At 33.9% G+C, this 17,096-nt stretch overlaps 1 protein-coding gene and 1 long non-coding RNA gene across 2 annotated transcripts in view; one reads left to right on the plus strand and one right to left on the minus strand.

Moving 5' to 3' along the window:
* Positions 1 to 17,096, plus strand: part of MIB1 (MIB E3 ubiquitin protein ligase 1) — a 50,217-nt gene that overhangs the window by 24,859 nt on the left and 8,262 nt on the right. Inside the window, exons 13-16 of the mRNA XM_063299175.1 lie at positions 11,294 to 11,426; positions 14,727 to 14,813; positions 15,776 to 15,937; positions 16,339 to 16,520. Of these exons, the coding sequence (XP_063155245.1) occupies positions 11,294 to 11,426; positions 14,727 to 14,813; positions 15,776 to 15,937; positions 16,339 to 16,520 (564 nt within the window). The remainder of the gene's footprint in view (positions 1 to 11,293; positions 11,427 to 14,726; positions 14,814 to 15,775; positions 15,938 to 16,338; positions 16,521 to 17,096) is intronic.
* On the minus strand, positions 2,320 to 9,287 carry LOC134494173 (uncharacterized). Its single transcript, XR_010067644.1, has 3 exons — positions 9,035 to 9,287; positions 8,644 to 8,743; positions 2,320 to 2,793 (listed from the first exon to the last, which is right to left on the minus strand). It is a non-coding gene; the product is annotated as an uncharacterized LOC134494173 (long non-coding RNA).

Genomic DNA, 17,096 nt, shown 5'->3' on the forward strand with positions numbered 1-17,096 from the left:
TTAACTATTTATTCATTTAGAAACTGTATCCATACTTTTCTCCTAATTGAGTAATGTATATTGAAAGTTAGTACAGTACCTGAATTAAGATGATAGAAATGTACTGGTGTTCAGATCCAAAGTGAGAAAGGTATATTGGATTTGGCACAGACAAGCCTGTTGTACCTGGTAGTAGCATAACTGGCATACTTTGAGACGAGGAAAAGACCAAGCTTTTAAAGTGCCACTGAAAGATTCAGTGAGCATGATCATGCCAAATCTGAAGCACCTTTTCCACTTTGGATCTGAATACTGTTCACCTCTAGAAGAGTATGTGCCTGTTCACAGAATGTCATTATTTTTTGTAGAGTAAAAGGTAAAGGTTTCCCTTGACGTAAAGTCCAGTCGTGTCCGACTCTAGGGGGCGGTGCTCATCTCCGTTTCAAAGCCTTGGAGCCGGCGTTGTCCATAGGACACTTCCGGGTCATGTGGCCAGCATGACTCACGGAACGCCGTTACCTTCCCGCCGAAGCGGTACCAATTAATCTACTCACATTTGCATGTTTTCGAACTGCTTGGTGTGCAGGAGCTGGGACGAGCAACGGGAGCTCACCCCGCCGCGCGGTTTCGAACTGCCGACCTTCCGATCGGCAGCTCAGCGGTTTAACCCGCAGCGCCACCGCGTCCGTGACCTTAAATAGTCTGTTACAATCATAATTAACAATACATGGTTTGCAGTGTCTGAAAGTGCTGTGCATTGGACTTTGGATGACATACTTAATCTTTGGCCAACCATTAGCAGTTGCTTTGGCTAGTACATTTGCTACTTAACCATTCTGTGGTTAAGTGTAACGTGAATGCTGTTAGCAATGTAATGCTAGTAATCATGAAGCCTGAGGGTCTGTATTTAGATGAAAAAAATGTCTATCACAGATATCTAAATTATGAAAGGAAATAGGATTAATGGCATCTGTAATTATTTGGCAGTAAGTAATTTTGGATTCGGGTTGGCATATTAACTCTACTTCAAACTGACCTTCAGAACTTGGGTTGAACACTATAAAGTAATAGATGGGCAAATACATTACCCAACAGTAATTCACTGAAGTCTTGTAGTCTAATCTTATTTTTATTCAGACTATATCTTAATTTACATTTTAGGACAGACAGTGATTAAAATAGCTTAAAATCTTAATTTAATGGAAAAAGAATAGATACAGTATTAAAGCAGAAGTCTATACATTTTTAGCAAAACTTATTAGCCACCCTGTTTGTAGTTGCTGCTAATTTAATCCTTTACTGAGTTGTGTTGCGTATGCAGAAATCAGCTTTAACTACAGTATATACTGAGCTTCTGTAGAAGATATATAAACAATGTCTCTGTGAGATGGCCATCTGTGTGCTGTAATGGATAAGATCAAAAACCTATTAAAACTGCAATTCTTATTCCCGAAAATGCATAGTTAGAGCATAAATATCATTCTCTTGCCTGATTTCATTCTGTATCTGACAAACTGCATTTCAGCCTGAAGATTCCCTTAAGCTACCATAGCTAATAGCCAGTGATAAATTTGTCCCTTTTAAAAACTCTTTCAGTTAGTGATCACTACCTCATATTTTGCTTTCTTAAATTAATGAAATTTGCTGGCTATTTCATCAGAGTGAGAAGGTACTAGACCTCACGCCAGACACAGCAATAAATATTGACTCTACAAATACAGTACTTAACCCCATAAGCTCACAAATACAACATCGCAAGATAAACTGCTTTATTGCAGACAAGATAAAAGCCATTTGTGTGGAGAAAATCTATGTACTACAGAACTTAGATCTTTCTCTCCCCACCCCCCCAGGTTTTAAATTCTAGGCTTTTTCCCTTTTGCCTTTTTGAATCTACAGCAATTTGACCATTTTCTTACTGTACTTGAGATTGTGAAACATCATTCTTTGTTTATATAATGATTTTGTCTAACTTGAGAATTGCCGATTCTTGTTACAGCTTTATCCTGAGCATGGAAGTGAATTTCTAGGAATGCAAACATGCCATCATGAGCTTAGCACTGAAAGATTCAAGAACAAGGCTCAAATACATAAACTGCTTTTACTGCAAAAGAAGCTGCTTTAATGACAAAGATCAACTACTGCAGATTTTACTAATCCAACTGTGTTAATATGTCAGGTTCAGGGTTTAAGCTCTGTGTCTCTTTCTCTATCTTTATGCAGCAGCAGACTTTTTCCTGCCCATTTCTGAGGGCACCTGTGCAGTGTTTTGATAGAATCTTATTTGGTCTGCTCTTCGGCCCATGGCAGTTTCAGCCATTACAGATTATTACCTTGGGTAGTAAATACTAGAGTGAGTGTAGACCACCAACAGCAGTTCCTCTAGGTGCTCCTTCTGTGCTTCCAGGTTATTCCCTCTGTTGATAGCAAAACTGTTCATGCCGTACCAGCTGTCTAAGTAGTTTCAAAGTTCTTTAAGTTCAGGTGGAGAATGCTGATTCATCACTAGTGCTGAAATTAGACTAGCTTCTGGTCCAGTCACTTCAGAGCATAGAAGAGGAGAGGAGAAATTCCTACATGCACAATTTCTAATGTATATCTTTCCTTTTGGAAACATTTGTATCTAACAACCCAGCTAGGTGGCAGTACCCAGCTGACTTGGCTGGTCGCAGAAATTGAAGCAAGGTCAAACCAGGTTAATATTTGGATGGATAATGGCCAGGAAATATCTGAGCTGTAGGCTGCAGTGGGAAGTTGAAAAAGTATCCTGGAAGAAAACAATGGCAAACCACTTCCGTATTGTTGCTGAGAAAACTAAATGAATGTATCCATAAAATCCTTGGGAATCAAACTTGACTTGAAAGAAAAATAAATAAAAGAAAAGGAACAAAGTTACTGTTAATCTCCTCAGAACAGGTACTGATCGTCAGTTTTGTACAGGTTGCTTGTAATTTTGATGTTGTCAGTTTTAAGAAGCTCTTCTCCCTTTGTTTTTATATTCCTGTTATTAAAATAACCTGTTGATAAAACCTCTTGTCCTGTAGTGATCAATACACAGCTACAGCTGGTTGAAGGGGACCAAATCCATTAAACATGTGATTTGATTCCATTTTACCAGCTTAAGCAAAGTATTGAAAACCTGGTTCTGCCATCAAGCCTGGGGCCCTGATGGCATGGGTGAGCCCATTTCTTGGTCATGGTTATAGTGAAGGTGTGATGTCATGAGTGTTCTCAGCTGCTATTTTATGTTTTTTGTTGTTTCTAATTTTTGTTGTTTTTCTTTTTTAATCTGGTTTTATCCTATTGTAACTGTTACCCACCCAGTATATGAGATGGGTGGCCTTATAAATTTTTTAAATAAATAAATGGAAGTTTCGGAAGCAAGTAGCTGTTTCCATATTATGTAAAAAGCAGATATGGGGAAACATATACTTTCCTATTTTTAACTTTTCTTTAGAATAGTTCATTTTCTCATTATTAAAGGTAGAAAAAATTAAACTTGAAAAGCTAAGCCATAGAGGAAAACTCTTATGGCTAGCAATAATTTTTTATATTTTCCTTTTATATCTTTCTGTAGTAACTTTAATGATGGCAAATCTTAGGGCAGAGCCTTAAACTGAGCCAATTTCCTTGGGATTGTTGAGCTATTACAATATCAATAATGTGTTTTTCTTGATTATCTTGATAACATAATAAAAAGTGTCCTTCTTGGTTACTTGGGTTTCTTGGGTGAGAATATGAAAGAATGTATTTATAAAGAATGTATTTATAGAATATATTTATAGAGTTTTACTGCAAATAACTAGTTAGGGAGCAGTCTTTCTTGTCACATTATAATTGTTCTCAAGTATAGCCCTGGTTAATATTTCCAAGATGAGTTTTATTTTGAAAAGGCTTTTTCTGTTACCGTGTTTGTTCTATGCATATTCTATCTATATCTGTTTTATGAACAATTATTTCACTATTTTTGGGTTATAGTTATCATACTTCAGCATATAATTTAATATGCATTTGTGTTTAGTTAATAAAATGACATTCATTTTTTTAAGTGTAGATTAGTATTTTATTTGAAGGCCTGTGAACAGTGGGCCATTCTAAATTGGGGTTAATATTAATTTGGGCTGTATCTGATAAAAGTAATAATGCATAAGTTATACGATACCTTTTGTTGCAAAGGCAGATTTCTCTAAATATATATTTATGCTTTGGGTTTAATAGAAATTTATCATGTATGAAACTTTAACTTGAACATTTAAGGTAGCTTTAAAACTCTATCTATTCTTGTCAGTAATATGGAACTGCACTGGTCCAGCTGCTCAAGTATTCTTTTGGATGGCAACAGTTTTCATGTACTGGCCATATCAGGGCAAAAAGTGACCATGGAAAGAAGTATAGTAGCATTTGATAATGTCAGCATCTGTTATCCTTGTCAGTCAAATGGTTGAGATGTCTGAGTTAAAACTGTGTCAGCAGATGTCCAGAGTTCAGTTTGTACTTAGTTAGAATTCAGCAGCTGACATAAGTAAGGGAGGTGACATTTTAGCATGACTGACAGTGTTCAAAGAGAAGTATTAAGATGAGTTTTTATAAAGCTGCATACATAATTTTGTCTAAGGCTTGCTTTAGTGCTAGTGTATAATAATGTTTTAGGTACAGTTACAAAGTACATGATTCACTTTAAACTATACTTAGTTTCTAAAATGTGACCCTTCAAAAGTTAATTTTTAATTTATTGCTCTGATTATTTATTATTAGAAATAGGCAGTGCTTCATAGAATTCAGCCAGGTTTGCCAACTTTGTTGCTAGTGAAGGCTGTTCTCTGATCATCAATCTGTTGATTGTAGGATAAAATGTGTGTTAATGACAATACCAACATTTATTTCTAATTTACGTATTTACTCTATGAACTATAATTAATTGTTTAGTGAAGATACAGAACAATTTATTTGCAGGATAAACTTTAGTTTCTTCTATGTTTAAATAACGGATGTATTCTTAAATTCTTAAGAACTAATGGTTTATCTTTTTTCTGGCAGAAAAGTGCTGTATATGAATAAAATGAATAAGATCTTAAGAGATGGCTGTTAGAAATTAAATTTAAAATATGATGCCCAAGAGCCTAGGTGCCACGTACTATAAAGTTTAATCCCACTTAGCCTACTTTGAATTTTCAGTTAGAAAACTATCATATATTTTACATGGTAACATCCTTTGTACAACCAATAGAATTTCCATGTAACTAACCATGATGGATTAAAATCAAACTTTTTTAAAATATTGAGATATTTTAAAAATAGGATTTACTTAAGCAAAAGAAAATGCTGATGTTCTCCTAAAGAATAATTAAGTTAATATTAAATAATGGGAATCCTGGCATTTTAGCTGTTAAATTATTCTCTGAACAGAATGAAATAAAACTTTTCTACATAGAGGAACAACTTTATTAATTTCTTAGATATGAATGATACTGTATTGGCCATATTTAAAGCATTTCATTAATTTTCATCTGATGAAATAAACTTCCAAAATACACACTGTCCATCCTTACTTTGACATACAAATTACTGATATTTAATTTGTTTGCTACATCATTTTTATAGTGATAGGCCAAAGCAAAGCAAAGCAAAAAGGAACAATGTTAGAAAAATTAAAATACAAAATTGTCTAATACCACAGGTTTCTGGCATGTGTGGTGCTACCATCTGGCAAACATCCTTCTTCCCCACTTTGAATATATAAATGCAGGTGAAGATTGCCTTAGTTACAGAATAAAACTTACTGCATCGAATGTAATAACAACTCTATTTGTTAAATAAATATATATTCAATTTGATTAATATACGTTTAATATAATGAGGAACTTTATTTAAATCACCCTTTTTTATTTCCAGCCGTAGCACTGATTTAAAATATGTGGGGAAGCCATGGGTTGCAAGCAATCTCTTCTTTTTGAGGTGCCAATACCCCGCAGGACTGCACTGCCAAATAGCAGCACAATTCCCCACAGATTTTCTTCAGGAAATGAAATAAATAAGGGTGTTGAGCATCCAGTAGGCTAATTATGTCCCTGAAAAGATGTGAAAAGAGCAAAATCCTGGCCCTGCTTCAGCTTAGTTGTGCAACTTGCATCTCCTCATAGATCAGGCCAATTAAAATCTTTTGACATGCTTGCAAATTGGAAAATTAAAGGCCTGGAATGATTATAGTATCCCACTTTGCCTGTACTACCTCAGTACATGTATATATTTAATTCTATATTTGTCTTAACACTTTTTACAAATAAACATGCAATGGTACATAATTCTTGGGCCTCAAGAATTGAGGTAAAGTCAAGAGCGGTAAGGTTTGAGCTGTGTAACTTGGTTTTAAATATATTCATAAACTCCTGCATTGAATCTTCAGTGGAAACAAGGCAATTTCAGGCACATACAATTGGGAAATATGCTAAACGCAGCCAAGGTGCTAATATGCAATAAATGCTTGGCAGATTTCTAATGGAAAAGTTCAGGCAGATTAGGTAGAAAAAGAGAGAAGTCTTTGTGGTAATTTGTTGAGTTTATCCATTTTAGAATACATGAAAAGACCTTGTTTTTAAATCAGATTTTATGTTCACAGCTTCATATTCTAAAAAATGTTCTTGATCAACCCTTTTAGTATTAGATTTGGATGATTAGACAAGAGATAATCACACTGAGAATCTTTTTTAAGTTTCAGAGGCAATACTTATTGTGGTCTTCAAAGTTATGACCCCGAAATAGTTCTGTAATTGTTTTTAATGTGTGTGTGATTGCATTATATGTTGTGGCATGGTTGTTGTTATTTTAGATTTTGAATCAATAATTTTTTTTAAAAAATGATTGGACAATATTGTTAGTATCAATGCATTGCTGCCTTTAAATATAATGTTTAACATCCTAGTTTTAAACAATTGCCCTTTATTCTCCCTTCCCCCCAGTATGTTCTTCTACACTAATATTCACTTGATCCTTTTACATGTTAATTTCACCTAAAAATATCATGACTTTCATGTGGAATATAGTTTACTTTTCTTTTACTGGTAGTTCACTCCTGCCAAAAGTACATACTTCTTTACATTCCATAATATTATATCTTCATATGGGTACATAAAGAAGTATGTGCTCTGGGCAGGTTTTAATAGCTGCTATCTGCTGGATGAAACTGAAAAACATTTCTCCCACTTTTTATCCTAAACTGTTAAATAGTGATTCCTGTTGAGTTTTAAGAACACATTTTTGCTCTTGTTTCTTAGTATATGGTCTTATTGCTGAGATTTAAAGCCATCCTGTAGTTTACTTGTGTAATAATTTAAAACATAATAAAAACAATTGTTCTCTCATGAAGATTCCAGGTACTTGTTAGGTTTCTGTTGCTTTTTATTGTCTATTAAGCCTGATGATCAGCGTGATTTCACTAAAGTTTGATTATACAAAATATCTTCATGAAATGGTAGTATGTATTCATGTAGTTCACTCTGAGCTTACATTACCATTGGTCTTCACCCATATTTTAGCATATTTATAGTAGTGTCTGTTGAAGTGGAAATAATAGTCTTCATGATGATGTATGTCTTCAGGAAGAATTTCAATTGTAGTATTTTATAATTATTGAGAATATAACTGAATAAAAAGCCGATTACTTTCCAAGAAAGAAAAAAAAGTTGTAAAGGTGAGGATTTGGCCTTTACTTCTAATTCAGACCAATGTGAGCTAGTTTTTACTGAACATTTGCAGATTAGAAAAGTTCATGCAATAATTTACTTGTTTCATGTCAAAATCATTGTAAGTTTACTAGCTCGTATATCTTAATATGTTTAGTTAGCTGATATAATCTATCTTTGTGTTCATATTAGTCATAAGACAGAAGAAAAAACCCAAGATCAGGTTGCAAAAAAAAGGATTTTTTAAAAAAAAGACAAGGAGTATGTAGATATTCATTTTAAATTATGCATAAATCCATTTGTAAAGTATATTTATAATCAGAACAAGAAAAATCATCTAATACTTACATATGTTTAAAATCAATTTATAAAAAAAAGCTCAAGTTGATCATCTTGAAGAAAACCGATTGTTCAGTTTCTGCAGCTCGAGAGAAAAAGCTAGTGCAGCTCATAGGGAGCAAATCAGAGACTAGCAGTAGCTAGCACAATTCTACAAGAAGAAACAGCAATGCAGCAGAACAATTACAACTTGCTTGTTTCAAATTTGAATTATACTGCTCATGTTCTAAAATAAATTATTTTAATCTCTTGGTAAAAGTACTTTATAACTAAACCATGCTATCATCCTACCTTTTATGTATAATGAAATGGAACCAGAATATAATTTGAAAGAAAGAATGGGGTAATGAATTTCTGTAAAATTAATACTTTTAGAAATGCTAAAATATTAGTAGATATACTTAAAATACAACTGACAAAATTTCTTGTCCAACAAGTTATCAGCTATAATATCACTCAATTAAAGCTGATTTTTTTTTTTGAAATTAATACTTTACACTAGAAATACTTGATATTTAAGCACACTGGTAATGTGTTAACCTGCAACTGAGATTAATATAACAAATACACAAATTACTTAAAGATACATGCAGACATGAATCATTTAAATATGTGGAATAATTCAGGACTTCTAATGCTCTGTTACCTGTAAGCTTATCATGCAGCATTTGCAGTTGGATGACCTAGAGAGAGACATCAGCAGCAGCCATCTCATCTTGAATGTTCACTCTATCGCTGATTCAGCTCTTCATTATGTGGGAGGGGGGAAGCAATGGAGAGGTGAAAATGAATACATATTTCACTCTATAAAATAAGTATAATTAAAATATGAGCAGATATCTTATTAGATATCTCTTGTGTTTTCCTAAACATTAAGGTGGTGTTGCATGGAACTAAGTTTCTTGAACCTGCAGGACTAAAAACAGACATATCCAGGGTAGATGCTAGGAAAACCCAAAAAAGGATAATCTCATCTTGTTTAGATAATTGAAAGTAACTGAAAAATGTTCATGAGATTGTAAAAAATCAGCATACACCTTCATCCATCCCCCCTTCTCAAGTATTGCTTCTTTTTCCATAGATAGGGCACTTGGATTCTTCATGCTTGTATTTTAGTTCCCAGACAGGTTTCTTGTAGCTATTTTTCATCTTCAGAGGTCAAACGCTGCTTTTGAGGTCAGGGCTTCCACATGCATGCTATTTAGTATGAATCCATTTGCTACTCAGGGCAGTAGCAAAACTATTTCAGCTTTATAGGCAGCTAGGCATTTGAAACATCCACTCCCAGGCTGTCTTCTGCCTTTCTCTTCCCTGACCATATTTAGTCAACCATTGCAAAAAATAGTATCTCGACTGTTAGTTGCTGTTCCAGGAACAGACAGTGCCTCTGTCTTTTACTCTGCCTGTTGATGGTTCATCCTGCAGTTTTACTGCTCACTCCTATATATGTGATATATTTTAGCAATATCAAATAAAGTTGGGTTTTGTCTTTCAACTTAAGTTTTTCTAATTTTTTTCACTGATGTTCAAATTCTGATATCTCAGTCACTGTATTTATTCTACTAGAGATAAAAACAGAAGCAAGGTAATAAGAGGAAATCCAGAATAAAGAGCAAGTAACTTTTCAATAAGGTAGTAATTTAACTTTAGAAATCTTTGTTTTGTGTAAAAATAATCAAATACAGTTTGGAGCAAGGAATCAAGCCTTTTTAATAATTAGGATGGAAGAAACTATGTTCTTAGTTTTAACTTTAAACCTGCAATTGTAACTTCAAACCAGCATTTTATTTTAGGAAACTACAGCATATCTTATGAATATGTGTCTGTATTAAGGTTAATGTACTTGTTTTTTAAAAACCAATTTTAAGAGGTTTCCTAATTTCATTTGTACATTAAATGTGGTTTGTGTCCTATCTGGACAAAATGTCTTATTGCAAACAATTAGAGATGATCTGTAAAACGTTCTATAGTGTATAGCCCTTTTATAACATGGCTCTCCATTTGTGGGAGGGCTGATGATTGGTAGAAGGATACAGTGGTTGGTAGTTCATTGCTCATGAGAGAGTGTAAGCTATTGGATCCCTCTGTTAATTATCTTTAACTATCCATCCAGAACAAATAGTTTACATCTAGATGTATCTCTAGACTTGTAATTTTTTCATAAGCCTACCTTCCATTGATAAATCTGTGTAGCAATCCCCATTTTCTCATTATTTAAATGATTACTAGTGAAAGAGTTTCTTCTATGGCACTCCATCTATGGAATGGATACATTAGGTGGTAGGTATATGATTCTCCCCTCCCCACTGTGTTTATTGTTCTATTAACTGTTCTTTTTTAAAAAAAAAAAAAGACTATTATCTTTCAAAAACCTTTTTAGTGAATCTATTATATGGGTTTTAATGATATGTAAACTACCTTGAAAAAATGTTTCTGAGATTAGATATAAATATATTTAAATAGCAAACTACATCAGTGTTTTCTGGTCCCTAGTTCTTCTAGGCTCTTACATTTTGATCAACGTAAAAGGATTCTGGTGAAATAAGGAACTTAGAAGCATTGGAAGCTGCCTTAGAAGCATTGGAAGCTGTTTTTTTAAAACAGAAGAATAGTTTTGAAGGGTAAATTGACTTTTTAAGAGGGGAAGATTAGCTTAATGCCTACTTTGCTTTTCCCATTAAACACATACACATGCTCCAAGCTACACGTAAGTACACACACATGCATATCCTATACACAGGCACCCCAAGCTACATACAAGTACAACACTTCATATTGCTGCTATGAATTCCCATACAAAATTCCATTCATATATAATAGGGGAAAGAAAGTATGTAGTGTCAGCATGGTAGATTGAAGCATAGCAGGTGGTATATGAGCTGCATGAACATAATTCTCAAACATGAAGTAATGATACTTGAGGCAAGGGGGAAGGGAGAGAAAGGAAAAATACATTAAGATTCAGGACAGTGTTGAATTTAGAGTCTTCCTTCCCATTTTCAAAGCATACCATTACTAAAAATTATTTATTTATTTCTCTGGTTTCTAAGCTGCCCACTCATGGTAAATAAGCTGTCATAAATGTCTGTGTATTTTTATATTTCATTGAGAAAGACTGTTATGATAAGGTTTAATAGAACAGTTAGTATTTCATATAAAATAAGTTTTTCAGTAACAATAATAAAAAAGACTCCAGGCAATCTAATCACTGAATTTTGGGATGTTATACTTGAATGGTGGATTGGGTTCCTACTACACGTTAATACTGATATCCACTACATTTTTGTCCGTTTCAGTGCAATGCGAGTGTTACTCTCTAAGCTTCCAAGACCATGGATTGTAGATGAAAAAAAAGATGATGGATATACTGCTTTGCATTTGGCAGCACTTAATAATCATGTAGAAGTAGCAGAACTTTTGGTGCATCAGGTAAAGTCTCTTATTAACTGGTTTCATGCCAGAATATTATCTGTTAAAAATAGGTGCATACATTGGCTTCCACGCCATTTTCTACATACAAGTAAAGGTATTTGTTACTAATCATTGAGAAATTTACCTCTGTTTTGCCTGTGCTACCACTGGTTCTCCACTGATAGCACAATGGAAGTAGCACAAGTTTCAGGAGCTGGGCTTTAATATCATCCATTATCTGATCTTTTAGTTTCTAGATGCAATATTGGATATTTTATTGAAATATTGAAAATGCACATATCATTCCATTTTTTTTCTAATTTGTATAGCCATCAACCTTGTGGGATAGGTTCCTGAGTTGAACAGTTGAAAAATATAGTTTATTCAAAGAAAGGAGTTGCACTGTAGTTAAAAAGTATTCATACTTGCTCAGACATTAAAAGTATTTATACTTGCTCAGAAATAAATGAACCTGGCAATACTATAGAGAGTATCTGGGTTAAAGCAAGTAGAAGAACTAATAAAATGATAGAGTTATTTGGTGTTTACATTGGCTTATCTAAGCAAAAAGAATGTATGAGTAAATAAAGTTCAACTATCTTCAAAATAAAATAAAGGAAAAAAGAACAGTATACCAGCTATTTTAGCCTTGGGATGATGGCAAAATAGTAACCAGTAACCAAGACAAAGTAACAAAACGGAGCCACTTGGTAGGAGCTTCGCTCGCTCTTCTGCAGCAAGACAGCATGTATGAAAAGCCAGATGAATGGATAGAATTGAAGCTTGACACTGGTAGAAAAAGAGTTAGAGTGCTATTTATTTTGAATGAGTTTAAATCTGTAGGATCAGATAAACTGTATCTTACGTTACTGAAGGAACTGTATGCATGAAATGCCAGATAACTGCAGAAAGAAAGAGAATCCAGGGAGCTAGACCAATCAATCTAACATCAATATCTGTAAATACCTTGAAAACAATGCAATAATTACCAGAAATCAAGCCATATTTAAGAAGAAGTCTTGCTAAATTAATTAATCTCATTTTTGGCCTGGCAGCTTAGATTTTGGGAATGTTATAGGCATAATATATCTTAATTTAAGGAGAGCATATGACAGAGTATCCCATGACAGTCTGATTAGCAAACTGCTTAATTGTAATCTAGATGGCATGACCATTTAGTTGATACTTAGCTGGATCAAAAAGTCATACTTGAACACTGTTCATAAGTGGTTTCTTATCATACTGGATACACACAATGAATGGGGTGTAATAATGTCATAAAATTGGATGGCTAACTAATTAGGTGGCTAGCTAATATTCTAGAAGACAAAAATAAATGAGCTTAATTAATTAGAGATATCAGTTGGAAATAACGTAGTGAAATTGAACTGGATATAATAAAAGAAACTGGCTGAAGTTTTAAAAAATTAAAAAGGGAAATACAAATGATAAACCAAGAGAATGACCTGGAAAATGTTTTCTTACTGGATCTACAAAAGAGGCTTGTTAAAGCCTTGAAGAAATCTGTGCAATAAGATAAAGAAGAATTGAAGAGAAATCAAATCCTATGACAATATTTGACTGAATTAAAGATTAAGACTGTTAGAAGTAAAAGGAAGAAATATAAAGTTGGTTTATGTGATCAAGATGAAAATAAGACTTTTTTTTTTTTTTGCAATGTTCTGTCAATCCTTTATGAACTTTTTGCTGACACCAGGATTGAAAAGTTGATGTTTTATGGATTTGCTTATAGATAACGGATGGGATATGGGATGAAGAGATATCTGTTTAACATTATAGGGGATGAAGAGTTACTAAATTTGTTTATGCTTGATGTGATGAAGGTTGGAAGTCACTTCTGTATATATTTCTTTTCCTTTTATTTATTTATTCTTTCTTTTCTTTCTCTTTTCTTTTTTTCCTGAACTTTTTATTCTTTCTTTCCATTCTCTTCTCTTTCTCTAAGCTTAGTTTGTATTAGTTTTTACTATTGTAATTAGAATTCTTAATAAAAATTATATTTTAAAAAAAGTGTGCCTTCTCTGTAGCAGTGCTGGCCCTCTGAAATGAGGTTCCCCCTGAGATTCGGATGGCCCCCACCCTGCTGTTGTTTAGAAGAGCCATGAAGACCTGGCTCTTCACCAGGCATTTGGCAAGGGAGAGTGAGACCTCTCACTCCATCGCACTTGCTGTCTTTGATCTTTTATTGATTTTATTGTAATTTCTTTCTTTGATTTTTGTGAGCTGCCCAGAGTCACTGAGAGTCAGGCAGCATACAAGTTTAATATATTATTATTATTATATTAGCTTTTCATCCAGAAGCTATATTTTGTCCTAAGCCAGCAGAAAGTTGCTTTTTAAATGTTTGAACTAATAGGTTTGAACTGGCCAAAGAGGTAAGTTGGTTATAACCATCCAATATGTGGAGCTTATGAACTCCTATGCATAAATTGTCTCAGTACTGAGTAAACCATCTTCTTGTTTAGCAACCACAATCCGTTCCTTAAATCAGAAATGAAATGGTCACTAAGTGAACATGTGTGACACACACACACACACACACACACAGATGCTACAAAGATCACTGGTTGCTACCATCTCATTTAGATAAAGTTCTTTCATACAGTGTCCTGTGTCTGATCTGTTTGTTTCCCCTGTTTTTGCCCCCTTGCAGGGCAGAGAGATTGCTTAAACAAGCTCTCTCTTGCTGAGCTGCTTCTCTCCCCAGTACAGCACTTCTGTAAAAAGTGCTAACTGCAAGTTAACAAGCTCAATTCAGCTCAACTAATAAAGCTGTGACCTTAATTAGTTGATTAGAAATCTCCTGCTCACACTGCAGCCTGAAACTGAGCAGACCTTAATCAGTTTCACACTGAAGGCTTTTGTTGTCAGGCCCTGCTGGAATTGGGTTGTAAATGCACACATTGTCAGCAAATGATTTTTTAAAATTACCATCATATTTGTGAATGGTGGCTAAATGAGGTAGCTGCTAAATGAGGAGTGGCTGTACTGTAAGAAATATTAAGCTATTTCAGCAGATCAAATTCTGTTGTTTAAATTTTGAAAACATTTTATAAACTTTCTATATCAAATACTGATTCATGGAAAATACTTATAAATGCAAAATAGAAATAAAATGAAAATTTAGTTTCAAAAATTAAAATGTATGTATAGATTTTTCAGTTGATTTTAGCAGTGTAGAAGTTTGGGAAAGTAGTCTAATCTTTTTCACTATGCTATCATATACTTTCTTCCATGAGTACCTAGATAGTTCAGTTCAGTTATTATAATGAGTAACAATTGGAATTTCTCTTTCAGGGCAATGCTAACTTGGATATCCAGAATGTAAACCAACAAACTGCACTGCACCTTGCTGTTGAAAGACAGCATACTCAAATAGTGCGGGTAAGGTAATAGTAATATACCATAAGAATGTACTTCTCAACTATGCTATTGTAGTGCAGTGTATTTCTAAAAGGATTACACAATAAGAGGTTTTCTCCCCATTTTCATGCTCTATTTTCCTTCCACCAAGTTGACAGGAAATGTAGCCTCTTTAAATGATGGGTTCCTTTTCCATTTATACATCATGCTTAAGTTATTTTTAAATATATTAAATATTGATCAGAATTCAAACACAGACTATTTATTCTATTTCTGATTTAATCTTTCATGCACGAGAAGTATATAAGTAAATTTTGTTACCCTATGACCACAACATGGTGATTGGGTGGGGAAAAATGATAAGGAGATAAGAGAGAAGAGGATGGAAAATGAGAGTAGATGAAGAACTAAATTATTAGAGAGAAGGAACTGGATGAAATGGAAACCAAGGGGGTGAGGAATGCAGTGGTTTGAATATTGATCAAATCACTGTACACTGCAACTTTTGATTACAAGATACCTCTTACAAAGGTTAGGTTCAATGTTTGTTATATCACATTGCCATTCTTAAAATTTGCTTCTCATATTCTTCCTTTGCTACTTTCAAGCTTATGTTTTTGAATGTGAGTTTTTGCATATAATACCATTATACCAACATATTATCTGTTGAAAATTATATTGGTCAAGTTTGCTCATTTTTCATGTATTTACAACAACAGTGTGTTCGAGCAACTTTCTTTTGGATATCCATTGTTACCTGCTTACCGTTTAACCATGATTTACTAAGTTATGTTCAGCAAGTATAGCAATAGATGAAAATAAATTTTAAAGTATAAGCTGCAAAAAATATAATTAAGTAGAAACTGATGTAATGGCCTTGAACAGCTAAACTTATGAGGTGTTTTTAACATTCAGATGTTTTTAATAAGTCTATTTCTATTGTAAAAAGGATTCAAAATCTCGACACTTTTATTTCTTCTCAGCTTCTAGTTCGTGCAGGAGCTAAATTGGATATTCAGGATAAAGATGGGGATACCCCCCTGCATGAGGCCCTGCGCCATCATACTTTGTCACAGCTTCGCCAGCTCCAAGACATGCAAGATGTGGGCAAGGTAGATACGGCTTGGGAGCCCTCCAAGAATACAGTAAGAAAACTGATTTATTTTTTCTCTGTTACATTTTCTCTTTGCTTTGATCTGCTTTCTGTTCTCTGAAAACAATTATTTAAAGATATTGTGCCAATAAGTAAATACTACTTGAAAACAATTTAATGACCTACGTGTCTTGGGTTACAACAACAATGACAACCAGGACTGCCTGGATTGCCACCGTTAAACAACGTGGTCACGTGATGTCACACTTTATGATTGCATTGCTTAGTGATGGCAATCTTGGTCCCAAATGCAGTTGTAACTCGAGGACTACCTGTGCTAAAATCTATTAATGGTAATTATACCCTCATCTAATCAATTTTATTTGCTCTTTTAAGGTATTTTTAGGTACATGAATAAAAATTCAAATGAGTTGCATGTTTACTTTCTTTCAGTTGATAATGGGATTGGGTACTCAGGGAGCAGAGAAGAAAAGTGCAGCATCTATTGCCTGTTTCCTGGCAGCCAATGGAGCTGACCTTGGTATTCGTAACAAGAAGGGTCAGTCACCCCTTGACTTGTGTCCTGATCCTAGCCTCTGTAAAGCATTGGCTAAATGCCATAAAGAAAAAGTCAGGTTTGTATTATAACAAAGTACTACACTTACATTTTACTACATAGTCTGCTATTTTCTATAGATTAGGCAGTTAGTGATTTACTTTAACCTGAGCTAAAATTAATTAAGGTTTTCTCATGTCCATTTAATTACGACAGCTTGTCAAAATTGAGAGGTTAGTGTATAAATTAAATGGGGAAAATCTCCACAGGCCAGTTCTGCTGTATCTTAATTTGGTCATTAACCAGCACTGAATTCTACTTTTTTTAAAAAAATCATATTTTGTTCATTATACTTTTAAGTTTATATTTTTGTTTTCATACTGGTTGGGTTAAGGAACTAGCAGCTTCATTCACAGAACATACTAAGCTTGATTAGTTTGAACCTAGGTTAGGCTTCTATGCCTTAGCATATTGTCTCTGGTTAGTTTATGATTAAATATGTTGTGGGAACTCAGAAAATGATTTACTTCTCTAACCAAGTCAAGGATGTTTTATAGACACTGTGTAGTTTTATGTTTATATCTACTGTTGTATCTTCAAAGTGATTTGGTTGTTTTAAGTGAGCCGGGTGTTGCCCACAACTTAGTTTACACTG

This window comes from Candoia aspera, chromosome 3 (assembly GCF_035149785.1).
Source record: "Candoia aspera isolate rCanAsp1 chromosome 3, rCanAsp1.hap2, whole genome shotgun sequence".
Classification (NCBI taxonomy): Eukaryota; Metazoa; Chordata; class Lepidosauria; order Squamata; family Boidae; genus Candoia; species Candoia aspera.